Source organism: Emys orbicularis, chromosome 2 (assembly GCF_028017835.1).
Source record: "Emys orbicularis isolate rEmyOrb1 chromosome 2, rEmyOrb1.hap1, whole genome shotgun sequence".
Classification (NCBI taxonomy): Eukaryota; Metazoa; Chordata; order Testudines; family Emydidae; genus Emys; species Emys orbicularis.
The window spans coordinates 204,713,800-204,740,912 of record NC_088684.1 but is presented as its reverse complement, the minus strand read 5'-3'; the positions used below and the strand labels follow the sequence as shown (position 1 = coordinate 204,740,912).

Genomic DNA, 27,113 nt, shown 5'->3' with positions numbered 1-27,113 from the left:
GCTGAATCAGGGTCAAAAAACTAAGCTGCTGCTCCTAGGCTAGGTGATTTCAAATTACATTAGCATCAGGCACTGAGAACCAATGGAGATAGGTTCTGCACATTTTTATTTGTACTTGTCACCCTGGTTCTCTGTGCACTCAGTACTTTGAAAGTATTGCCTGCTTTAGGCGAGTTCAGTCTCTGTGACTAGTGTCAGTTGAAAGGAAATGGTACAGATCCAGAACAAGTTCAAAGAGGAAAACTTATTCTGCCACATATTGGTGCGGGGAGGGAACTGAACATCGTTGATCTGGCATATATTTTACAGTGTGTATGTACATTTTGGCTCCGACTACCACTATCTGACTCACAGAGCTAAATCTTCTATTCTCCCTGCTCATAATACTTCTGGCCTTGACTTAACGGATTTTACAGACTCTCTAGAAATTTTCTACACAGATCACCCCAACTCCTACTATTGATATTTGAGGTTCACTCAAATGGAATCACTCAAAGTGGAATTTTACTGAACAAATTGGGCTGGGGAATAGGGTCATTCTAAAAATACTTCATGTGTTCCTATCCCTTACTAGATATGCTTCAAGTGTTCCTCCTCCAACCCATAAATTCTCTGCTCCAACAGATGCGCTCTGAAAATAGTAGCCCAGTTGATGCCCAGTCCTACGTTCCTTTACTGAGACTCTAGCTTTAATATATGTGTCCACTTCTTATCTTGTGCCTTTTAGAATTATATAGATGCTGCTTGCTGTGATCAAAGGAAAGTATGTTTCTCTCCAGTGGGACAGGAAGCACAATAACTGGGTGAGTGACCAATATGGACAAGTCTCTTGGAGACAGGAAATCTGAGAGGAAAAGTGGTATTAGATGATAACCTAGCTTGCGGACATGGAATCTCTGTGTGGGAAGATGCCAGGATACCCCCAGTTTGGGACAGGGCCTGCATGTCCTCCAACCGCCACGGTCATTATGCTTTTGTTACCGCCACTGTCATTATGCTTTTGTTTTCAATATTAAAAATATTCCAATTCATTTCCAGCATCTTCTTCTAGGAGCGATATGTACCTTGACTGCTGTACTTTCTAAAGAATGTTTCTGATGGAAAACCATGTTGTCATCTACAGGAGGAGAACAAAGCTCTTTTAAAGCTGAAGGTTTTTTGTTTTTTTTGTTTAGTTATTAAAAGGAACAAGTGCCCCAAATATTATGAAGTCTGCCATTAAGGACTGGAAATATCATACATACTATTTAATCTTCTCACACAGCTTGACCAGAGGGGGAAGTGAACATATATTTAAAAAGCCGTCTGTGTTTTTCTAGGAAAAGAGAACAGTGCATTAGTTCATATAGCCCACGTACTTTCCAGCTGCTTGTGTAATGGTTGTCACAAAATTAAAGGGGATGAACAATTTCCTGGAGGAAAATGGTCATTTACCAGGATTTTTCACTTCAATAAAATCAGTGTTTTATAAACCATCTGCACCTTGCATGAGAATAGAACAAGGGACAATGATACTTACCAGGAATTGTGGAAGTGTTCATTGAACATAAATCTTGTTCCTGAATGCTCAGTGGGAGTTTTGGGTGAGCAAGGGATGCAGGATCAGGCTCAAAAGGAGGATAATTTAAGGGGCTGGATGTGTACATAGTGCATACATTGGTTTTTAATGGAATTCTTACATAGAAAACCGAGGGTAGGGCCATGTTTACCGCCTGTAGAAAATTATGCTCCAAGGTAAACCCTTTTTACAATACATGACCTTCACTGGAGACAAACCAAATGTGGAGGATACAGAGTAATCCCAATATCCCACAACGAAGTAGCACTTACTGGTACATGCTTATGTCAAAGTAATGCTCACATAATGTAAATGAGGCATTAATTTAATACACATGTTGCTAGTATCACCTATCATATGTTCAAATGGACTATAAATATGAAGGGCTAAATTCTTTAGTCAGTGCACAGCCTAAGGGCTAAGGAGGTTTGTAGGGTGTAAGCATGAACAGCTTGAACAGCATCTTTTCCTCAGGCCATGGAGGATTTCCTCCTTGCATCAAGGTATTAATATGCCCTACTCTGTGTAGTTTCAATTGCTCTTCTGTAATAGTTACTGTACCAGCATATAAGTATATCCAGTTTCTAGTGAATAATCAGTAAATAGGAGCTAGCTTTGAAGATCATAAAGGGTCAAAAGGGCCTAATCTGCACAGGTGCAGAGCACCTGCAATCACCAGTGAAGTCTAGGAGGAAGTGATGAGAAACAGTGTAGTCTATTCTATACTATAGTGCCTAGGAGCCCTAGTCATGGACTAGTACCCCCTTATGCTAGGCGCTGTACAAACACAGAACACGAAAACAGTCACTGCACCAAAGAACTTACAATCTAAGTATAAAACAAGAGACAACAGATGGACAGGCAGGCAGATGGGGGAGTACAAGGAAACAATACTGGTCAGCCTGGCAGTCACAGTCACAGATCCACCAGTCCCACCTACTTTAACCCCCCTCTCTAACTTAGCTCCCATGGTGCTGTGCTCTGCAAGAGGACTCAGACCTCCTGAGTGGGCTCCCTGCATCCTGACTCCCAATACTGTAGCAATGCACCAGTTCTGCTGTGTTTAGGACTCAACATGCCCCTGGTGGCAGGGATTAGGATGGAAGGAAACAGATTTGCTCAGGCAATAACACATGATTGGAAGGTAACCGCATGTCTTGGGTGCACAGTGAGTGGCCAACTACCGTCAGCATCTGATAGTCAAGAAATTCTTGAATTGCCTAAACATCAATGCTAGGAGCCTGGGTTACAAACGAGAGAAATTGGAATTGCTTATTTATGAGCATAATTCAATCTAGTGGTTATTACTGAAACCTGGTGGGATGATTCGCACTATTGGAATGTTAAAATCAATGGTTATAACCTACCGTATATACTCGATCATAAGCCGGTTCGTTTATAAGCCGACCCCCCTAAGATGGAGAAGTAAAAATGGAAAAATTTTATAACCCGTTCATAAGCCGACCCTATAATTCAGGGGTCAGCAAACTTTGGCTCCCGAGCCATCAGGATAAGCCGCTGATGGGCTGAGATGGTTTGTTTACCTCGAGCGTCCGCAGGCACCGAGGTAAACCTAAGTAAACAAAGTGTCCCGGCGCGCCAGCTGCTTACCCTGACAGGCCGGGACAGCAACTGGTGGGGAAATTTTTTTGGGGGGGAGAAGCTGGGGGTCAGGGGAGTAACCCCTATGACCACCCCCTACATGACTCCACCCCTAGCCCAGGACCCTCACACTCTCCCCATCCCATCCCTTCCCACCTTATCTGTGGAGGGCCAGGGGAGGATGTCTTTGGCCTGGCTGGAGCTGCTCCGGCAGGCTGGGCAGTGCGGCCGCAGCCTGCTCTGGCGGGCCAGACCGGGCAGTGCGGCTGCAATATGTTCCAGCGGGCTGGGCCGGGCGGCACGGCCACAGCCTGCTTGCGGGGGGGAGGGGGGGCAAGCGGCACGGCTGCAGCCTGCCAGCCCTGGAGCTGCAGCTGCTTTAGAGGCTGGGGGGAGAGCAGCATGGCCAGAAGCGGAGAGACTCTGGCCCCACCTCTTCCCTTCTGGCTTTGCTGGCTGTGCTGCCTCTGTTGGGGGGAGGGGCTGTGTCCCACCTCTCCCTCTCTATACCCGTTCATAAGCCGACCCCCTTCTCTGGTGCTTCCCTTTTTTACTAAAAAAATTCGGCTTATGAACAAGTATATACGGTATTTAAGAAGAACTAGGTAGGCAAAAAGGGAGGGCGAGTGACACTCTATGTCAAAAATAGTATTACTTGTTTCCAAGTCACTGACAACTTGGAAGAAAATGATCTTGAATGCTTCTGGATCAATGTCCTAACAGATAAAACACAAGACTGGGTATTAGTTGATGTTTGCTACACACCATCAAATCACACTAGAAAACGGGATGACCGCCTTCTTACACACCTATCTATAATGTCTAGGAAAAAAAGCTGTGTGATCATGGTGGACTTCAATTTGAATGACATATGCTTCCAGAACTAAAACATCCTTGTAATTTCTGAACATTATAGATGACAATTTCCCAACTCAAAAAGTGTTGCAGCCAACACAGGGGAATGCTTTATTAGATCTGTCCTAACAGTCAAAGAAAAACTGATCACGGACCTAAAAATTAATGGTAGTTAGGTACAAATTATCATGAATTGGTTACATTTATAATGTGCAAGCAGAATAAAGTTCAGATCAGTAATATATATATACTTGATGCTTTAATAGGAGTAATTTCACAAAGCTGAAAACAATTATGAGCCAAATCAGGTAGGAGGAAGACAACTGGATAATTGGGAATTATTTAAGAACACTAGATGCCCCAAAAGCCACAATCCCACATTTGAGGAAGAAGACTGTGCTGGTTAAAAAAAAAAAAAATTGGTCTAGAGGGGAGTGAAGGCAGCTATTTATATATCTAGATAGATAGATAGAGAATAGCTGCCTTCACTTCCCTTCTATACCAATTTTTTTTTTTAACCAGCACAGCCTTCTTCCTCAAATGTGGGACTATGGCTTTTGGGGCATCTAGTATATGTATGTGTATATATATCAAATGGAAGAAAGGGGAAGTTGATAGTAATGAATATAAATCAGAAATTAGGAATTGTAGAAAATTGATAAGGGACAGAAGGAGAAATCTATGGCCAGCAGAGTTAAGGACAATAAGAAGCAGTTTTTTAAATATATGAGAAATAAAAAGAATCCTGACAATGGTATTGGTCCATTACTAGATGGAAATGGTAGAATTATCAATAATAATGCAGAAAAAGCAGAAGTGTTCATAAAATATTTCTGTTCTATATTTGGAGAAAAAACAGATATAGTCTCAGCAGGTGGTGATAGCACTCTTTCCATCCCACTGGTATCTCTGTGGGATGTTCAACAGAAGCTGCTAAAGTTAGACATTTTTAAATCAGTAAGTCCAGATAACTTGGATGCAAGAGTTTTAATAGAGCTGGCTGAGGAGCTCACTGAACTGTTAATGGTGTTTTTCAATAAGTTTTGCAGCACTGGCGAAGTTCCAGAAGGCTGGAAGAAAGCTAATATGCCAATTTTTAAACAGGCTAAACAGGATGAGGTGGGTAATTATAGCCTGTTAAGTCTGACATCAATCCCGGCAAGATAATGGGAGCAGCTGATACGGGACTCAATTAATAAAGAACTAGAGGACGGCAATGTAATTAATGCAAATCAACATGGGTTTATGGAAAATAGATCCTGTCAAACTAACTCGATATCTTTTTCTGATTAGATTACAAGTTTGGTTGATTAAGGTAATAGTGTTGACATAATTTACTTAGACTTCTATAAGGCATTTGACTTGGTACTGCACATTTTGATTAAAAATTAGAACAATATAAAATGAACATGGCACACATTAAATGGATTAAAAACTAGCTAACTGATAAGTCTCAAAATGTAATTGTAAATAGGGAATCATCATCAAGCGGGTGTCCTTCCAGGGGGGTTCCTATGCTATTTAATATTTTTATCAATGACCTGGAAGAAAACATATAATCATCACTGATAAAGTTTGCAGATGGCACAAAATTGGGGAAGTGGCAAATAATGAAGAGGGCAGGTCACTGATTCAGAGTGATCTGGATTACTTGGTAAACTGGGTGCAAGCAATATGCATTTTAATATGGCTAAATGTAAATATATGTATCCAGGAACAAAGAATGTAGCCTATATTTACAGAATGGGGGACTCTATCTTAGAAAGTAATGACTCAGAGAAAGGGAGTTGTGGTGGATAATCAGCTGAATATGAGCTCCCAATGTGATGCTGTGGCCATAAGAGCTAATGCAATCCTGGGATTCATAACCAGGGGAATCTCGAGTAGGAACAGAGAGGTTACTTTACCTCTGTTTTTGGCACTGGTGTGACAGCTGCTGGAATACTGTGTCCAGTTCTGATGCCAATAATTCAAGGTGCTAATTGGAAAGGGTTCAGAGAAGAGCCACGAAAATGATTATAGTATTAGAAAACAGGCCTTATAGTGATAGACTCAAAGAGCTCATCTAGAAAGAAAGGGATAGATAATAGGACAGAAAATATCATGTTGCCGTTATATAAATCCATGGTACGCCCACATCTTGAATACTGTGTGCGGATGTGGTTGCCTCATCTCAAAAAAGATATATTGGAATTGGAAAAGGTTCAGAAAAGGGCAACAAAAATGATTAGGGGTATGGAACAGCTTCCATATAAGGAGAGATTAATAAGACTGGGACTTTTCAGCTTGGAAAGGAGATGGCTAAGGGGAGATATGATTGAGGTCTATAAAATCATGACTGATATAGAGAAAGTAGAGAAGGAAGTGTTGTTTACTATTTCTCATAACACAAGAACTAGGAGTCACCAAATGAAATTAATAGGCAGCAGGTTTAAAACAAATAAAAGGAAGTATTTCTTCACACAACGCAGTCAACCTGTGGAACTCCTTGTCAAAGGATGTTGTGAAGGCCAAGACCATAACAGGGTTCAAAAAAGAACTAGATAAATTAATGGAGGATAGATCCATCAATGGCTATTAGCCAGGATGGGCAGGAATGGTGTCCCTAGCCTCTGTTTGCCAGAAGCTGGGAATGAGCAACAGGGGATGGATCACTTGATGATTCCCTGTTCTGTTCATTCCCTCTGGGGCACCTGGCACTGGCCATTGTCAGAAGACAGGATACTGGGCTAGATGGACCTTTGGTCTGACCCAGTAGGGCCATTCTTATGTTCTTATTTAACAAAGAGAAGGTTAAGGGGTGACTTGATCATAGTCTGTAAGTATCCACATGGGGAATAAATATTTAATAATAGGCTCTTCAGCACAATCCAATGTCAGGAAATTGAAGCTAAATAAATTCAGAATGGACATAGGCCGTATATTTTTAACAGTGAGGGTAATTAACCATTGGAACAATTTACCAAGGGTCATGGTAGAGTCTCCCTCACTGACCATTTTAAAATCAAGATTGGATGGTTTTCTAAAAGATATGCTCAAGGAATTATTTGGGAGAAGTTCTCTGACGTGTGTTATGCAGGAGGTCAGACTAGCTTATCACAGATAGTCCTTTCTGGGCTTGGAATCTATGAATAGGTGTAAATATCACACAATAAAGGGATACTTTAACATGCTATACCACTTACAAAGCTGAGGTTTACACACACACCCCCCCCCAACTAACTTGTGTAATTGTTTTAAACAACTTTGGAGGTGTGGATATACTGTACTTAGTTTTGTAAAAAAACCTTTGCACAAATATATCTGACTTTTTAAATGACTCCCCCCACCATGTAAATCTAATCCAAATGAGGAATACAAAAGCAACAGAGACTGTAAAATATTTTTTAGTACCTTAAGCTTCACTCAGGTTTTTCAGTTTCAGCCTAAGGGCTAGTCCACACTGGCACCATTAAAGCACTGCAGGAGCAGCGCTTTAACGTGGCTTGTGTAATCACGGCACAGCGAGCGCTCTTAAAAACCCATCTCCACGAGGGGTGTAGCTACCAGCACTGGAAGCGTGGCTCCCAGTGCTGGCGCACTGTCTACACTGGCGCTTTACAGCGCTGAAACTTGCTGCGCTCAGGGGGGTGTTTTTTCACATCCCTTAGTGAGAAAGTTGCAGCGCTGTAAAGTGCCGGTGTAAACAAGCCCTAAGTCACGATGTTCTGCAGTGTGCAAAAGCCTTTGATGTTAACACAGCCACATCTGAAGTCTCTTTGGAAAGACAATCTGGTGCTTTAAATAAATTACAGTCAAATTTAAGTCCAAACGTAGCTGTAAGTAGAACAGAAACTTTCCTCCCCTCCCTTTGGTTTGTCATTTTAAAACAGCTTCAGACCAAGGCCACATTAACTTCAAAGATTTCACATACACAGCAGACATCCCACCTTGGGCAGAAGCAGCTGAGGTGATGGTTGCATTGAAGACTCTGAAGACACAAAAAAGAGATTATAGCTAGTTCTTCTATGTGTACACAATAGGTCTCCTCCCCTTGCATAGCCCATGTGCAGGCCAGCTAACAACTGAAGTACTTTCACTCAGGGGACTGCAGGGATACTTTCATCTCTGTGTCCCTAGCGAGTAGGAGATGGCTACACCCCCACAATCCCATCCCCAACATACACACACTGGCCCACAGTACAGGGTTGGTGAACTGAGGGGAGCAGACTGCACCATCCTACAGCCTACACACACCCTGTGCACACAAGGGAACTCTCTCTGGCTCCCTTTGGGGCAATGCGGCTCCCCCTGCTCTCTATACAGGGCTGTGCTTAAAGAAACGGTATGATTTGAAATGATCTTCTATTCAGACATTTTTGAGTTGGCCAGGCAATTTCTGACAAATCTGTCTGTCTGCTGGGTCAGCTGCCATTTTGGGAAGCACACTCGATGCAGCATTTTACAGAGACCACACACACACACACAGTGCTCTCTGAAGAGTGATCTTATCTTTTGTTTTCTTCTTTGTTGTTACCCTTAATCTAAAATAAAACTCGATCAGACTGAAAGTGTATGGTTGCACTTTTTTGTATGGAGAGTCAAAAAAGATCATTAAACCCTTGGAAATTATATTAATTTTAATTAATTTGTAGCTTTAAAATATGTTTCAATAAGGATAGCTGTGAGGTAATTGCTAAAAGTATGCTAGGATTAACTACAGGATGGGCCTAACCAATTTATTAAAACATTTATTTTAATGCAATTTTGATTTGGGACCATGTAGTTGTCTGTCTTAAACAATTCATGCTCATTATTCATTGAACAGTGAATGAGAAAACTAGTATTTTGAGAAATAACTGAAAGATTGTTCATCCTGTCTCAGGGCCATCATCTGCCTAGCCCTGTTGTGATAAATGAGCCTATACATTTACCCTAATTGTGAGATCAACTGTGAAAAGTGAGTGAAAATTCATAAAAGGTCACAATAACCTATAACACCAAAATGTTGATGGGAAAAGGTCCAAACAGGAGACAGAAAGAAAGAATGAATTCAAACAAAAAGGCCAACTGGTATAACTCATGGAAACAAAGAGACATGGGACCGATAAATCAATGGACCAAAATTGGTGTGTCAGAAATTAGGCTTAATTGGTGAACAAAATGAGAGGGTGAACTGCTCTGCCCATCATTCCCTCTTGGCAGCCTTAAAAGAAAAGACGATTTTGTGGGGAAAGGAAGAAGAATTTGTCCATTAACAGCTACTGACTGGGAGATGGGCGAACCAGCAGGAGCGAGCTTTACCATCATGGCTGCCACCACCACTGTCTCCTGGGACCCAGTCACCACTGGGCTGTCTTCTTCCTAATCCTGAGACATGTTCTGACCAGACTAGGCCAGAGAGAGGGACCCAGATGACATCACCACCTCCACTGGCTGCAGCTAAATCCTGACAACCACCTGGGAGGTGAGACTTTTTCACTCCCTTTCTCCTCAGTGTGTCCTTTTCTTTCCCCACCTTATTTCTTCTCATTCCTATCCCTCTCCTTTTTCCTTCCATCTAATAAGAGTCTGGCTTAGCCAGCCAAGATTGCATATTTCACAACACTATTGTAAGCCTGTGACCAGAGAGGCAGATAAAAACAATGCCCCAAACAGCCCAATCCTGGCCCAAGTTGCCAGGTTTTGGAGTGGCTAGTAAGACTGTGTTCCATGCACGTGTTTCTCGAGCAGTGAGATTGCAAGAGAGAGTCAACACCAGAGACAGAAACTGTGTTTTCTATGTTTGCTGTTCTTTTCTCTCCCATCTTGTGTGTGTGTGTCTTGCTTTGTCTTTTAAGAAATGGGATTGGACTTTAACAGCAGCCGCAGCAACAATGGCTCCAGTCCCTCTCAACTCACCTTTTCTCTTTCCCCGACCTCTCCCTCAAGGACAGTTATCATCCTCTTTAATATCATGTAAAAGACTGTCAAAACGTTCTCTCCAGCTAAAGGGAATGTGAGCAAGGGATGTTCTTAAAGTGAAAGCCTTGCTTAGCACTTTACATTTCAAATGCTTTAAGTCTTTTCTCCTGTGTCTTTAATATAAGGTTAAAATGTTTTTTCCTCCTGACACTAAGCAGGCTGAGGTCTCTGCATTACTAAACCCCAAACCTTATACAGTTTTACATTTCTCCAGTGATGGGAAAAAATAGAAACTTCATGCAATTTGGGAGGAAATATTTGACCATCAATAACATGATATTCAATGGAAAGTATAGGAGTACTTGTGGCACCTTAGAGACTAACAAATTTATTAGAGCATAAGCTTTCGTGGGCTACAACCCACTTCTTCGGATGCATATAGAGTGAAACATATATTGAGGAGATATATATACACACATACAGAGAGCATGAACAGGTGGGAGTTGTCTTACCAAGTCTGAGAGGCCAATTAAGTAAGAGAGGAGGAAAAAAAAAAAAAAAAAAAAAAAAAACTTTTGAAGTGATAATCAAGATAGCCCAGTACAGACAGTTTGATAAGAAGCAAGTGTGAGAATACTTACAAGGGGAGATAGATTCAATGTTTGTAATGGCTCAGCCATTCCCAATCCCTATTTAGCCCTGAGTTGATTGTGTCTAGTTTGCATATCAATTCCAGCTCAGCAGTCTCTCGTTGGAGTCTGTTTTTGAAGTTTTTCTGTTTTAAGATAGCCACCCGCAGGTCTGTCAAAGAATGGCCAGACAGGTTAAAGTGTTCTCCCACTGGTTTTTGAGTATTATGGTTCCTGATGTCAGATTTGTGTCCATTAATTCTTTTGCGTAGAGACTGTCCGGTTTGGCCAATGTACATGGCAGAGGGGCATTGCTGGCACATGATGGCATATATCACATTGGTAGATGTGCAGGTGAACGAGCCCCTGATGGTATAGCTGATGTGATTAGGCCCTATGATGGTGTCACTTGAATAGATATGTGGATAGATATAATGAGCATGGTCCTGTTGTTGCTGCTCCACATGAGCTGAAGCCCTTATTTAGTGTATTATTTATTTCCTTGGCATCACAGTTTGGCAGTAGCCCAATGGCTAATTAGGAATCTCAATTTTCATTCCTGTGAGCAGCATCACAGTGAGGATTCAGGAAGAAACAATATCAATAATTTCTTTGCAAAGAGCAAAAAATGTTTGTTCAGTAATCAAATGCCTGAAGAAAATTGGAAGCAAACTCCATGGCTTACTTGACTCATAAAACTGAAGGCATAGCTAGCCACCAGCAAAAAAGTTGCACTTCCTTTCGCTGCTACCTATTAGAAATGGGTGCAGGGCTCAAAATGTGAGGTTTCAAACTCCAGTGTTCAAGGCTGGTTGGAGCCAGGCATTTTGTTTGGTTCAGCCCACCATAAACATGTTTGGATTTCAAAGAACTCCAAAACGCAGGGGTGTTCAGATCCAGGGATTTGGTTTAGGCCTATCTCTACTAGCCAGAGGACTGCACATGCAGAAAAGGTTGGAGTGATGGTGGGTTAGGAAGAAAAGTGTAACTGAAACACACATCGGCCAAACCGGACAGTCCCTACGTAAAAGAATAAATGGACACAAATTGGACATCAGGAATGGTAACATACAAAAGCCAGTAGGTGAAGACTTCAATCTCCCTGGACATTCTATAACAGATTTAAAAGTAACTATTCTTGAACAAAAAAAAAGTTCAGAAACAGACTTCAAAGAGAAACAGCAGAACTACAATTCATTTGCAAACTTAACACCATTAATTTGGGCTTGAATAGGGACTGGGAGTGGCTGGCTCATTACAAAAGCAGCTTTGCCTCTCCTGGAATTGACACCTCCTCATCTATTATTGGGAGTGGACTACATCCACCCTGATTGAATTAGCCCTGTCAACACTGGTTCTCCACTTGCGAAGTAACTCCCTGCTCTCCGTGTGTCAGTATATAATGCCTGCATCTGTAACTTTCACTCCATGCATCTGAAGAAGTGAGGTTTTTTACCCATGAAAGCTTATGCCCAAATAAATCTGTTAGTCTTTAAGGTGCCACCGGACTCCTTGTTGTTTTTGTGGATACAGACTAACACGGCTACCCCCTGATACTAGGCAGGGCTGGAGCAGCAGCAGCAGATCTGGAGACCCAGCTGGAGGAAGAGCCCTGGACAGAACTGACAGGCTCTGGAAACTTCTGCTTCTGTAAAGAATCTAAATAGGATTTGAACCAAAGCATCTGACATCTGGCTACTGAAGCCGACTTCTAAGCACTGCAGCGTTATGGTGTTTTGTGTTTATTACCTGGATTCCTGCCACCCTTACACTCCCATGGAGGCCCTATGGGGTTCAATGAGGTTACTTGTGTGAGTGAGCACTATTCAACACGAGTGATGCTGTCAGCATAGGGTTGTGCATAAACAAACGCAAACAACATAGTAATAAATAATAATGAGGCATAACGCTGCAGTAAACACTCAGATGAGGATCTGAACATGGGCACTGAGTCTGAGTTCAGGGAGCTTCTTGAACCATTATCAGGTTGGCAGGCTTAATAAAACTAATTAGAGCTCAGCAGGTTTTTATTCATATACAGTAATTCTAGCTTTTTTATTTCCCCCTCTCCTCTTTTTAAAAAAATGCTATGTATTAAGGATGGATGAATCATCAAAGAGTTAATCTAGCACCAACTGTGTGCCAGTATGGTACTGCACCAGAGCTGATGTGTAAATCAGCTATACCTATTTACAGCTTAAGAGGATCTAGACTCTTTTACTTTTCATTACAGTTTTGGTCTTGCTGGCTCTATTTTTTATTTTCCCATACAGTCTCTCTGCATTTGTTTTTCATTCTGCTGTATTTTCCACCTATTTTTACACTCGATATTCTCTTTGCTCCTTCTTTATTCCTGTATTCAGTCTCACCTAACCACAGTGCAGAACCAATAAATACTAAAGTCTGAGTCAGCATTTCAAATTTATGAGGTTCAAACGGTTTTGAAATTATGCAAATTGAGGCTACCTATCCCTAATAAATGCAGTCACAACGTAAAATACCTTTTGACCCTTATTTCTTACCAGAACTGTGGAATTCCTGACAATCCTGTTTGCTTTCCTTACGGCCTTATTCAGCCCCATCTAAAACAGCAAGAGAAAAACAAAATATATCAATTTTGCATTACCTATATATTTTCCCCCCAATATTTTCTCTCTTTCTGTCATTAGTCATGGCACAAAAATGAAGGATGGATCTACAAATAAATCATTCACTACTTTTTATTGGACTAATAATCAATTATCTAATCACCATGTATTAAACTCCAGGGCACCATTTATTTTCTTAGATGAAGTCCAGCTCAGTTTAAGATTTGGGATTCATATCTTAGCTACGCTGTCTTAGTGACAGTGGACAAAATTCAACAACTCATACAGAAGTGCAATCTATTTGTTGGATTCAAGATGGCCAGAACTAGGATGTAAGGATGCAAGAACCACCCAGTCTCCAGAAAACAAATCAGTTCAGATTTGCCATCTGTCGTAGCTCTGTAGTGTTCCCTGTTGGTTGAATGTGGCACTGCCAGTACTCTTTGCCTCAGTTTCCCTCCCAGAGGTCGATCTCCTCAGCTCTCCACACACCAATTTGTGCTGGAGATGTGGCTTAGCTAGGGTTACCATATTTAACAAATAAAAAAAGAGGACCCTCCACGGGGCCCTGGCCCCACTCATTTCCCACCCCCAGCCCCGCCCCTTCCCCGCCCCAACCCCGCCCCCTCCTCCCTCCCACTCCCAGCCACGCGAAAAGGGCTGCCCGAGCGCTACCGGATTCACGGTTTGCCGGGCAGCCCCCAGACCCTGCGCCCCCGGCCGGCGCTTCCCCAGCGCAGCTGGAGCCCGGGAGGGGAAGGGCCCAGCCGGGGGCGCAGGGTCTGGAGGCTGCCCGGCAAACCGTGAAGCCGGTAGCGCTCGGGCTTCGGGCAGCCCCCATGCCTCCGGACCCTGCGCCCCCGGCCGGGCACTTCTCCTCCCGGGCTCCGGCGGCGCAGGGTCCGGAGGCAAGGGGGCTGCCCGAAGCCCGTAGCTCTCGGCTCTTAAACAGAGCCGAAGAGTCAGGGGAGGAGCAGAGCCGCCGCGGCCGGAGGCTCTGCTCCTCCCCTGACTCTTCGGCTCTGTTTAAGAGCCGAGCTGCCCGAGCGCTACCGGCTTCGGGCAGCCCCCTTGCCTCCGGACCCTGCGCCGCCGGAGCCCGGGAAGGGAAGTGCCCTGCCGGCGGCTGTGGTCCGGAGGCAAGGGGGCTGCCTGAAGCCCATAGCGCTCGGGCAGCTCGGCTCTTAAACAGAGCCGAAGAGTCAGGGGAGGAGCAGAGCAGCCGCGGGAGGGGAAGTGCCCGGCCGGCATTTTCCCGGACATGTTCGGCTTTTTGGCAATTCCCCCCGGACGGGGGTTTGATTACCAAAAAGCCGGACATGTCCGGGAAAAACAGGACGTACGGTAACCCTAGCTTAGCCCTAGGGTGACCAGAGGGCAAGTGTGAAAAATTGGGATGGGGGTGGGGGGTAATAGGTGCCTATATAAGAAAAAGGCCCAAAATTGGGACTGTCCCTATAAAATCGGGACATCTGGTCACTCTTCTTAGCCCTCTGGCCAAGTCACAACAAACACAACCCCCTCTGGCATACCAAAGTTGAAACTAAAAAGTCTCCACCAAACAAAAAGGTCCCTCTGCCCTTTGGGGATTCTCTTTAACGCACCTGCAGGGCCCTGTTCCCAGCCTGTTTCTAGGCTCGGTGCCTCGTGTCCTTCCTGGCTCTGGTATAGAGCTCTGGGTCCCCAGGCTGGCTCCCCTGGAATATCCTTTTCCTTACAGACCCTGGCTCAGAGCTTTCCACAGGAGCCTGTGGTTCCAACTCATGGGATCTCTCTTCCACCAAGCAACAGAGGGTCCTGTGGCACCTTTAAGACTAACAGAAGTATTGGAGCATAAGCTTTCGTGGGTAAGAACCTCACTTCTTCAGATGCAAGTAATGGAAATCTCCAGAGGCAGGTATAAATCAGTATGGAGATAACGAGATTAGTTCAATCAGGGAGGGTGAGGTGCTCTGCTAGCAGTAGAGGTGTGAACACCAAGGGAGGAGAAACTGCTTCTGTAGTTGGATAGCCATTCACAGTCTTTGTTTAATCCTGATCTGATGGTGTCAAATTTGCAAATGAACTGGAGCTCAGCAGTTTCTCTTTGGAGTCTGGTCCTGAAGTTTTTTTGCTGTAAGATGGCTACCTTAACATCTGCTATTGTGTGGCCAGGGAGGTTGAAGTGTTCTCCTACAGGTTTTTGTATATTGCCATTCCTGATATCTGACTTGTGTCCATTTATCCTCTTGCGTAGTGACTGTCCAGTTTGGCCAATGTACATAGCAGAGGGGCATTGCTGGCACATGATGGCATATATAACATTGGTGGACGTGCAGGTGAATGAGCCGGTGATGTTGTAGCTGATCTGGTTAGGTCCTGTGATAGTGCTGCTGGTGTAGATATGTGGGATGGCGTTTTCTGGGAGGTCTCAGGAAAACTACAATGCATTGGTGACCTCCAAGAAAATGCCATCCTTGCCACCATGGATGTAGAGGCTCTCTACACAAACATCCCACACACAGATGGAATACAAGCTGTCAGGAACAGTATCCCTGATGATGACACAGCACAACTTATTGCTGAGCTCTGTGACTTTATCCTCACGCACAATTATTTCAAATTTGGTGACAATATATACCTCCAGACCAGTGGCACCGCTATGGGCTCCCGCATGGCCCCACAATGTGCCAACATCTTTATGGCTGACCTGGAACAACGCTTCCTCAGCTCTCGTCCACTCACGCCCCTTCTCTACCTACGCTACATTGATGACATCTTCATCATCTGAACCCATGGGAAGGAGACCCTGGAAGAATTCCACCATGATTTCAACAGCTTCCACCCCACCATCAACCTCAGCCTGGACCAATCTACACGGGAGGTCCACTTCCTGGACACCACAGTACAAATAAGCAATGGCCACGTTAACACCACCCTATACCGAAAACCCACCGACCGCTATGCCTACCTTCATGCCTCCAGCTTCCACCCCAGACACACCACACGATCCATCGTCTACAGCCAAGCACTGAGGTACAACCGCATCTGCTCCAACCCCTCAGACAGAGACCAACACCTACAAGATCTTCATTCTCCATTCTCAAAACTACGATACCCACACAAGGAAATAAAGGAACAAATCAACAGAGCCAGACGTGTACCCAGAAGCCTCCTGCTACAAGACAGGCCCAAAAAAGAAACCAACAGAACTCCACTAGCCATCACCTACAGCCCTCAGCTTAAACCTCTCCAACGCATCATCAGTGATCTACAACCCATCCTGGACAATGATCCCTCACTTTCACAGACCTTGGGAGGCAGGCCAGTCCTCGCCCACAGACAACCCGCCAACCTTAAGCATATTCTCACCAGCAACCATGCACCGCACCATAACAACTCTAACTCAGGAACCAACCCATGCAACAAACCTCGATGCCAACTCTGCCCACATATCTACACCAGCAGCACTATCACAGGACCTAACCAGATCAGCTACAACATCACCGGCTCATTCACCTGCACGTCCACCAATGTTATATATGCCATCATGTGCCAGCAATGCCCCTCTGCTATGTACATTGGCCAAACTGGACAGTCACTACGCAAGAGGATAAATGGACACAAGTCAGATATCAGGAATGGCAATATACAAAAACCTGTAGGAGAACACTTCAACCTCCCTGGCCACACAATAGCAGATGTTAAGGTAGCCATCTTACAGCAAAAAAACTTCAGGACCAGACTCCAAAGAGAAACTGCTGAGCTCCAGTTCATTTGCAAATTTGACACCATCAGATCAGGATTAAACAAAGACTGTGAATGGCTATCCAACTACAGAAGCAGTTTCTCCTCCCTTGGTGTTCACACCTCAACTGCTAGCAGAGCACCTCACCCTCCCTGATTGAACTAACCTCGTTATCTCCATACTGATTTATACCTGCCTCTGGAGATTTCCATTACTTGCATCTGAAGAAGTGAGGTTCTTACCCACGAAAGCTTATGCTCCCAATACTTCTGTTAGTCTTAAAGGTGCACCAGGACCCTCTGTTGCTTGGTGGAAGAGAGATCCCATGAGTTGGAACCACAGGCTCCTGTGGAAAGCCCTGAGCCAGGGTCTGTAAGGAAAAGGATATTCCAGAGGAGCCAGCCTGGGGACCCAGAGCTCTATACCAGAGCCAGGAAGGACACGAGGCACCGAGCCTAGAAACAGGCTGGGAACAGGGCCCTGCAGGTGCGTTAAAGAGAATCCCCAAAGGGCAGAGGGACCTTTTTGTTTGGTGGAGACTTTTTAGTTTCAACTTTGGTATGCCAGAGGGGGTTGTGTTTGTTGTGACTTGGCCAGAGGGCTAAGAAGAGTGACCAGATGTCCTGATTTTATAGGGACAGTCCCAATTTTGGGCCTTTTTCTTATATAGGCACCTATTACCCCCCACCCCCATCCCAAATTTTCACACTTGCCCTCTGGTCACCCTAGGGCTAAGCTAGGGTTACCGTACGTCCTGTTTTTCCCGGACATGTCCGGCTTTTTGGTAATCAAACCCCCGTCCGGGGGGAATTGCCAAAAAGCCGAACATGTCCGGGAAAATGCCGGCCGGGCACTTCCCCTCCCGCGGCTGCTCTGCTCCTCCCCTGACTCTTCGGCTCTGTTTAAGAGCCGAGCTGCCCGAGCGCTATGGGCTTCAGGCTTCTGTTAGTCTTAAAGGTGCCACAGGACCCTCTGTTGCTTTTTACAGATTCAGACTAACACGGCTACCCCTCTGATACTCTTCCACCAAGTCTCCCTCCCTTTCCCTCTGCCTCCCCCTTCCAGAGGCATCTGGCTGTCACTCCCAGAGAACTTCCCACTTCTTCTCCCCTTATTCTCAGGGAGCAGGTGGGGAGAGTCTCAGGTCTCAGATCTGCTCTCTCTCTCTCTCTCGCCCTTAGGCCTGATTCACCCAGACTCTCCTTCTTTGGTCTCTTCCCCCACCCTTCCTACTCTGGGCACAGGTGCCCTCTTTAAAGCCCTCTTAATTGGCCAAATTGGAGTGTGCTGATAAAGCACAGGTACACTGGCCCTGCTCCCTCTCAAAGGCCCAGTGTCACCCTGTGACGCAATCCACTTGCACATGTTCTAATGAGGCATTCTGTGGATGTCCAAAAGGCAGTAAATTTACTTACACAGGGAGGAATAGCAGAACAGAGGGACAGATTGGCCAAAAAGAGGGCATGTCAAGGAGAAAAGCCTCTCCTGCATTTGTACAAGTGGGTCAAATGCAACTACACTAATATCCCTGACACTTGGCAGCAGCACACAAAGACCCACATAGCCACCCCCAATTGCAGTGGAAGTGTCACTCTTTGGAACAAGAAATATTACTGGGCCATCTATCCAACCAATCCCATTCACAAGGGAATTCACATGCATCAGGCACCATGAACTTGAATGACAGCAGTAATACAGAGACCTGCTCATATGGCAGTAGGAGGTAATCTATGCCATGTTCTGTGAAGGTCAAATCCACATCAACACTGGCTCTCACAGCCAGGATCTGCCAAATATTCAGCAATACTATTAGGACAAAGCGGGCAGTCTGGATACAAAAGGAAACAGCAAGGGGTCTAGTTTTTATCAATGTCTAGGTTCTTATCAGCAGCTCCACTAATCTGTAACAACTGCTGTGTGTAGTGTGTCACAGAGATCTGTGACTAGGCATCTGCAAGATACATTGTGAAGCAAACCTGGCTTGTCAAACCTGCACTCTGACACTACACTTGGGACTACACCTAATATTAGGGCTTGATACTGAGGGTCACTGGGAGCTCATTGCATCTTTGGATCAGGCCCTTGTTTTGCTTGTTCAGCCTTGCAAAATCAAAAATCTGGTGTGCACCATTGACCACAACTAATTTCTACCTGCAGTTTCATTTTACACCTATTTTGTGCCTCCCTTATAGAATTTGTCCAGATGCATTTTCTTATTTTGGTTACATTGCGCCAAAATCTTCAGTCCAGACAGACTGGCCTGAGAAAAGTGCAGAAGGAAGTGAGTAGTGGAGCAGCTGAGAAGCCACCCTCACAGCACAAAAAATACTCTGGCCTCAGACAGTAGAACTTTCAGCCCTGCCTCCAACCCTTGCATGAATGCTGAAGCACAGAGAGACACTATGGAGTAGACCTCTGCACCATACTGTGGTGTGAAGCCTCCGCTCCCTCCCCCTCCCCACCTTTGGGAATTCTTTCCCAGTCCTTGTACAGAAGAACCACACTGTTGGTAGTTACACTCGGATATCCCTACTGATCGTGTTGACTGGGGTGTAATTGAGAATAGAATCTAAGCCACTGTAGCTAAGCTATTGGGGAACTGTTCTCCCCTCTATTGTAAACAATATTAATCCGATTTATGCAGGATACTGAGGAGAGGGTATCTCCGTTAGTGAATGGCAGTGTACTCTGGAACATACTTATACTCTCTTTCCTTTATGTATGAAAATGTTAATTTTTTACCTATTAAAATGTCAATACATTAAAAAGTTTCAGTAGGGGGGAAAGGGTAGCTATATTGATGTGAGAAAGATCTTCCAAGTTTACATTTCACCGAAGTCAGAGACCCCTGTAATTGGGGTTCAGTTTTGTAAGGTGCCTTTGGAGATTGACTCTGCAGATTGCTTGCAGGACAGGCCCAGAACTTAAGACAAATTTGTGAACTTTCATAAGAGCAACATCTTAATACCCACCCTTTATACAACTTACTTTTTAAATAATACTCTTCCACAACAATTACAATGAATCCCATGTGTTGTTCTGCTTTTATTAGGCCATCTTTGATAACCAGTCATATCAGTCAGGGGCACATTCTCCTGATCCCCTCAGCCTTTGTCATTCGCGTTTGGAATGAAAGAGCTGAGCATATGCCCCACTAACCTTGCTGTGGAAGGAATCCCTGCCTTCTTTCTGTGAATTATAAGAATCAGTGAACTAAGAAATCAATTAATGTTGAACGGTTTTCAAACTGAAAGGAAAATTATACTATCAGATCACAACTGTGTGAGTGCTTTGCTGCTGATCAAAATGGTTAGTCAGGACAAACTGCTCCTTTTGACTATGCCCTATCAATCCCTCTTACAATCCACCATAAGAACATAATTGCTAGCTTTAAATCCACTGGGCTTGAAGGCTCAGTAGAAAAGTTCAATGCAAGTTTATATTTATCTGGACGGGAAGAGTCTGCACTTCAGTGTGACTGTATGTCCAATATTTGTGAAGTGCTTTGGGATTCTGCTTGAGGGAAGCTGCTGTGTAGATATTATACACACACACACACATACATATATGTGTGTGTGTGTGTGTGTGCGTGCACCCGCGCTCTTTGTTAACTCCACACTTATGGTAGTAATGACAGGTATCAACAAAAGTGGAGAACCACCTGGGGAACGAACTACTTTTTTCTTTGTGGTTTTTGCATTTCATTTATTTCCAACAAGTTGTAGCTAAGTGAGGTGGAGTGGGAATGAGTTACTGCTCAAACTGTGCACTCTCTGTTTGTTTCTGAACTCTGGGTGAAGCCTTTCAGATCAAGGGGCTTGGATCAGTCCCACCCCTAACTATAACAATTCACACTTACACCTGAGGAGATAGGTGAACAAGTAAAGAAGATTTTGTGGGACATTTTTGTGTTTTGCTCTGTTTAATATTTGCTTCTTTCATATACATTTGATTTCCTCTTAGCATGTCAAGTCTGAAATTCTGACAACTAGCCACAAACTGAGTGAGAATGTCCTCGCCAGAAGCTAGGATACACACATAAAAGTTCTCTCTCCACTTGAGTGATTTGTATTCCTAGTGATTTGGGTAGTCTGGATACTGAATCAGGTACAATCCAGAATATCTCTGGTGGACAGAAGCAGGGTGCACACAAGTGTCTGAGGTTGCCTGAAACAATCAAACACTACAGCTTGCAGAGTAACCTGTTTCCATTAATTTCTTTGTTCTTATCTATCCTTTGCATCCAGGTCCCTGTTTCACTTATGTATCAACATGCCAATGGGCCACAGAGTTTCCATTCCAATACAAATGACAGGCTACGTTGTTGGTCTCATTCACCTGTCAAAAAATTCTGTTAAGTCAGAATCACTTAACTCCCTTCAATATTATTGAGATTTCTGGCAAATCAATCTGTGTCACTTAGAGAAGGAGTAATAATTATAGTATTCAGATCAGAAGTGTGAGGCCAGGTCTACTCTCGAAACTTTTGTTGGGACAATAATGTCAATTAGGGGTGTGATTTTTTTTTGCAACGTTTCTATACTGGAAAAAGCCCTAGTGTAAATACTATTATACTGGCATAAAAGTGCTTTTGATAGAATAGCTTATTTCACTGGGGGAACTGGTACTAGCGATACCATCAAAAGCACTTTTATGCTAGTATAAGTTGCATCTACAAGAGGAAGGTTTCTGGTACAGCTAAACTGGCAAACCTTTTCTAGTATTGCCGATACTTAATTCTCAAAGACCAAGAACCCTGACAAGCGATGTTGGATAAAGACACTGAGCTGCAGTGGATGCAGACATGAAACATTTTAAAAGCAGTGCTGGAAAGCAGACAAAGAGTCCCTCACAACATACTACTAAGCTTTAATTTACACCATCACCTGGTTCCTAAGTATGTAAGTTTTATGAACTTAGAATGGCTAACCCATCAGTAAGTGGGTGTAGATAAGTCTACACCACAGCTTGCGTATTTCCTCCGACTTTGATCCATATTGCTTTCACCAAGTCAAAAAAGAATAATGGATACCAGATCCTAAGAGCCCATTCTCCTCACAGGCCTCACAATACAGAATTGCTACAGGGCTGCTAAAGTATTCTCTGAAGTGTACAATAATGAATGCATGGGCATGGAATCCTCTTGTTTTCACAGTATATAACTAAGATAAGGAGATTTCCAAAAGACAGCACGGGGCTTTAGACAGTCATCTCCTATTTTAATAGGGACTCAGTGTCAAAATCCCTTGAGCAGCTTTGAAAAGCATGCCACCTTCCCCTTCTCTCTCCCCCAGTTCCACTACATAGAGTAAATGGGTAGTTCCCCCGCACAATCACTCCATGGCCATCCACCCACACAGAGTTGGTTCCACTGTTCTGGGACATTCTACAGCTCCTGCTCTGCTAAGTGAATTTCACGCTTCATGAAGAAAGCAGTATTTTTAATCATAATTATCTGAGTCTCCTATAATAATCAGGGAGCATTAATGGCTACAGGAGGGTTAGCACAAAATTTAATTTATGTTAATTTGTTGGAACAGTGAGTTTTATTTGCGGAGCACATTTGCCCTTGGTACAGCAACATGTTCATTTATAAATATCAACATTACCAAAAATGAAAATTATTGATTGAAAAAACTGTTAAACATCAAAGTGCCATTAATATTTGTTGTCATAAAGGTAATTAAAAACAAAAATTATGCTGTCCTATAAAGAAAAGCAACTACATATTTATTGCATTCACTTTGCCAGTACAAATATTGCACTAACCCTGGGAAAGCGTGCATCCAAATGCATAAATGGTGTACCTGAAAATCAGTAGAGTTGAACGAAACAGTCGTTAGTATTAAAATCTTGTTCAAACTTGGCAGGGAACTTAGCCAACATTTGCATGCTCATATAACTGAAATGATCAATCAAACTACAAACTGAAGGAGCAAATGTGAGGTAAACTGGGTTTTATGCATCTGAGTCCCTGACTGCATATTAAAGTTTTCACCCACAATTCGTCTTTAAGCAGTGTTACTTGTCACAGAATTACCGTGGGCAATTTATCAGCCATTAGAGCATGGTTTCTAAATGAAACACCTTCCCCTCCTCCATTCGGTAGTTTCTTGGGGCATCCAAATAGTTAAAGATTCAGGGGAAAAGTTCGGGAGGAAAAACCTCTTTGTTAATTGATCTGCCCAGCTGGTGATGAGAGACAAATGAAGTCTGTCAGAAAGAGTAATAAGCAAACTTATTACTGGAGAGGATTTGCATGAGCCCCAAAATAACACTGGGCTGGGCCAAATCTTGACTTTTAAGAAAAGTTTCCAGCCATTTTGTTTGATGATTTAGTCTGAAAAATGTAATCAATGTGAACAGCTCTCTAGGGTTCGAAGAGGCAGGCAGAAGGGTTCCACTTCTGCTGTAGGAGACTGGTGGGGGTGAACCAAATATCAAATATGCAGACACACAGGATGAAGTCTTGGCCTTATTGAAGTCAATGGGAGGATAGCCATTGACTTCAATGGGTCAGATTTCATCCCACACACTTATTTATACAAAAAGTCAGTTAAATGTGGGTGTATCCCCAAATCACCTCACTAACCCCTCCCAGAGTTCTTAGGCTGACTCTCTGCACAGCAGTGTGAAAATGGTGGACAGGGATACATTATTTTAGGTGGAGGGAGTGGCAAAATATACTGTGGCCATCTTGGCTTGTTAAAATTTTTAGCCTTCTCTGAGGCTGGAACTAACCCAACTGCTGCTGGCTCAGGGGTAGGTACAGTCTTTAGGTACAGCCCTAGGGTATACGGTGCACTATGCTTTCGGAGACACTTCTCTGCTCTCTTTAGGCACAGTTCACTCCAGCTTTCCCCTTGTTCCAGAGGGTAGGTGTTTGCTGCTGACCTAGGTCCAAGGTAGTCTTGCGCATGCAGAGGTCTGAGGGAAGCTCTTGCTCCTCCTTCCTCCCCTGTACAGGCACACCATCCAGATAAAAATCTAGACCACTACAGGTGCATCAACTATTGCCCTGGCACCTTCTGGAAGGGAACTGCCCTTCTGCCTGCCCCACCAATGTTGCTAGGAGCGCATAGAGGATGCACCACATAGTCCCTCCCTACCCACTGCTCCTGGAACACACAAGAAAGAAAGAAGCAGGGCCAAACTGCTGCTGCAGCACTATCACTAACCCTGCAGCTACTGACACCACCATTGCTGCTGTGAGTGCTGGGGAGGGGAAAGCCCAGTGATCCAGGAGATACTGGGGCAGGTGCCGGGGTGGAAGCAACGGTGGATTTATTTGTAGAGAAGAGTATGGGACTGGTGGATTTTTGGAGGAAGGCAGGAGGAGTATAGGATTGATGCAGTTTGTGGAAAGGTGGAAGGGGTATTTTACCCAAAGAACAAGTTGCCAGCAGCGTCAGAATATTATTGAGGGAACCACTTTGATAAAGTCTTGGCAGCACAGCACCGGAGCTGAGCGAGGTTGCCCCCCTCTCCTCTATTTTCCCCCTTCTAAACAGCAACAGAATTAAAGCCAGCTCGCTTCTTCTGGACTTGATTCAAAGCCCACTGAAGCCAATAGAAAGGCTCCGATTGACTTTAGTGGGCGTTGGATCAGAGACCACGCACAACATTTTACTCAGATTTAGATTTCTGAATTCTGTCCAAGGTTCTATAGATTTTCAAAAATGGCTGCCTAAATCTATGGATTGATTTTCAAATGTGCTGGGCAACCCAATATATCTCACAGACGACAATGGAACATGGGCATGCTTAGCACCTTTGAAAAATCAAACCATTTCTATTTAGGTGCTTAAATATGCATGTAAGTACCTAACTTTGGGCATCTAAGTTTGAAAGTTTGGGTTTGTGTATGTGTGTATTAGTTTTTTACTTGAAAAACTGGATGTTTACTTATATATAACATGAAACCCAGGATTTTTACTCATTCTAGGGCAAATGCACTCACACACAATGGTGCAGGAGAATTTACCTCTAAGATTCCCACGGTGATAAATGGAGACTGATAACCATACATCTGGTACTACAGACAGGAGGATCACACATAGTACACATGTACCCTTTATTCTACTGAAAGCTTTCTGGAACTGTCCACATTTAAAGTATTTCTGCTTGCAATTCAGTGCATCAAGATTGCAAACTTCTTCCTTTCTATTGTACAATTCAAGTTTAACACACCTCTACACTGTAATTTCAGAAATCCAAGCATAACTTACCTTTGGAGGAGGGTACAAATGACAAAACGGTTGTCCTGCATTCTGTTTACACAGCTTAATGGAATGGCATACCACATCAGCATTCATTTTATACTTTAACCTAAAGGGAAATGGTGCACAACAAAGACCATTAAGCTCTCCTGGGTATTAGGAAATATAAACTACTTCAATGGAAGGATGAGTATCCAGAATACTAAGACCCTTAACTCATTTTATAATGGTCTTTAGGCTCAGCTCAGTGTAGCTGCCTGAACATAATTATTTTCTGCCATTGCATTTTACTCAGCATTTAAAACCAGATTCCAGGGCGAAGAAGCCCTGAGCTTTACATACTGCCCCATAATCAAATATATTATAACTGTACTCATTTTCAAGCAACCATACACGTGACAAAGATTTAAAGGATAAAGTTAATCCAGATGCAATTTGGCTAGTACAAATTTTCAGTCCCTGACTCAACAAAATAACTAGAAATCCTTCAAACCTCTAGTCAGATACAAGTGCCAAGATTGTTTCCTTCTTTTGGGACAAACCTCTGGGTTTATAGAGAATTAAATCAAGATGTTTGATTACTGAACTACTTAGCTCTGTAGCATGGTTTCCAGGCTAGATTTAAAAAAAAAAAAAAAAAAAAGCCCTAAGGAAGTAGAAAGTAAAGCAAACATTCATTTAATTAATTTGAGAACTTGCAAAGAGGAATAGATGATCTACTTTTATTTTTAAAGGAATTTAAATTGCTTTGTGGGGCTCCCAAGTGCTCAAATCAAGGTCAAGGGCTGGAAGCAAGTAGAGGATGACAATTAGAAAGCCCATTAAGGTAAAAAAAGGAAGCTAGGGAACAAGAGATTAAAATAGTATGACCCTTTATATGATCTCCCCCACACACCATTGGTTCAAGAAATTTCTTCCACAGCCAAATGGACTGAATTTCAAAAGGTAACGAAGACAGATGGACCTGATTTGAGATTTACAGATGTAAAGGTCTATAAAAATGCTTAGTAGTAGCAGCATGCAATAGTATTTATTAATTCATTCAGGTACAGCTGTATGGGACCGGAGCATAGGTGGTCTGGCCTAGAGGGCACAGCCAGGCTGAGGTCTGCTCACCAGGAACAGTAGTTGCTAGGCAGGAGCTGGAGGAAGCACAAGCAAGCAGGTTCCATAAGCAAATGTCAGGGTCAGAGTCAGACTGGACTAGGAGACAGGAGATCTTGAGATCAAGGAAAATCTGGTGTTGCAGCAGGCCAAAGTCTGTATGGTTGCCCAGACAACTTTCCTGGGGTTAATTAGACTGCTTGGCCAATCAGAGGTTCCTCGGGGTATCGTCACTCTGAGTCTTTTGGGTGGCACTTCCTGCGGCGCCTATTCTCCATTGTGCTACCTGGCCGTGCCTCTGCCTGGCCTCTAGGGGTTCTGTGGGACTATCAGCCATCCCAGTCTCTGCAGACCTGATTTTAGTGCCTGGGTCCTTACAACAGCTAACTTCAGTCTATTGCCAAAACTACCTAATCAAGTGTCTCTCTGGAACACCATATATATAAAAGAGTTATACTCACTCTCATACTAATGGGACTTGAAGAGTGAACCCCCCGCACTTCACACTGACAATACATCAGTACATTAAAAACCAAAAACAATCCTTCAAAACAAGCAAGCTTTAGATGAAAAATTAGTACTTACAGTTTAATTAGTTCTGGTCCATAAAGCTCAGCTACCAAATAACAGATGCCTTGCAAGTTCAGTATTTCTGGAAAACATAGATTTTTGAAACAATGGGGAACATAATTAAAGATAGTTTTACAAACTCATGAAACACAGCAGGATTTGCTTTATCAATGTAAATATCAGGTTATTTTATAGAAAGGCATGTGCTCAGTCAGTGGTTTGAGCACATGACTGTGAACCAGAAAATTCTTCTAACCAAAGCTCTGACTCTTTGTGTGTCAGTAGGTGAGTCATACAGAACTATTGTGAGAATTAATGTTTGTTAAGTGCATTGATGATGAATAGCATAATGTAAGTGCTAAGAATTATCAAAATATT

General features: G+C 43.5%; 1 protein-coding gene across 1 annotated transcript in view; it reads right to left on the bottom strand.

Annotated features, from left to right (window-relative positions):
• AOAH (acyloxyacyl hydrolase) overlaps positions 1–27,113 on the bottom strand; it is a 123,728-nt gene that overhangs the window by 74,926 nt on the left and 21,689 nt on the right. Inside the window, exons 3-6 of the mRNA XM_065399069.1 lie at positions 26,751–26,817; positions 25,071–25,170; positions 13,050–13,109; positions 1,245–1,315 (exon numbers count right to left, since the gene is read on the bottom strand). Of these exons, the coding sequence (XP_065255141.1) occupies positions 1,245–1,315; positions 13,050–13,109; positions 25,071–25,170; positions 26,751–26,817 (298 nt within the window). The remainder of the gene's footprint in view (positions 1–1,244; positions 1,316–13,049; positions 13,110–25,070; positions 25,171–26,750; positions 26,818–27,113) is intronic.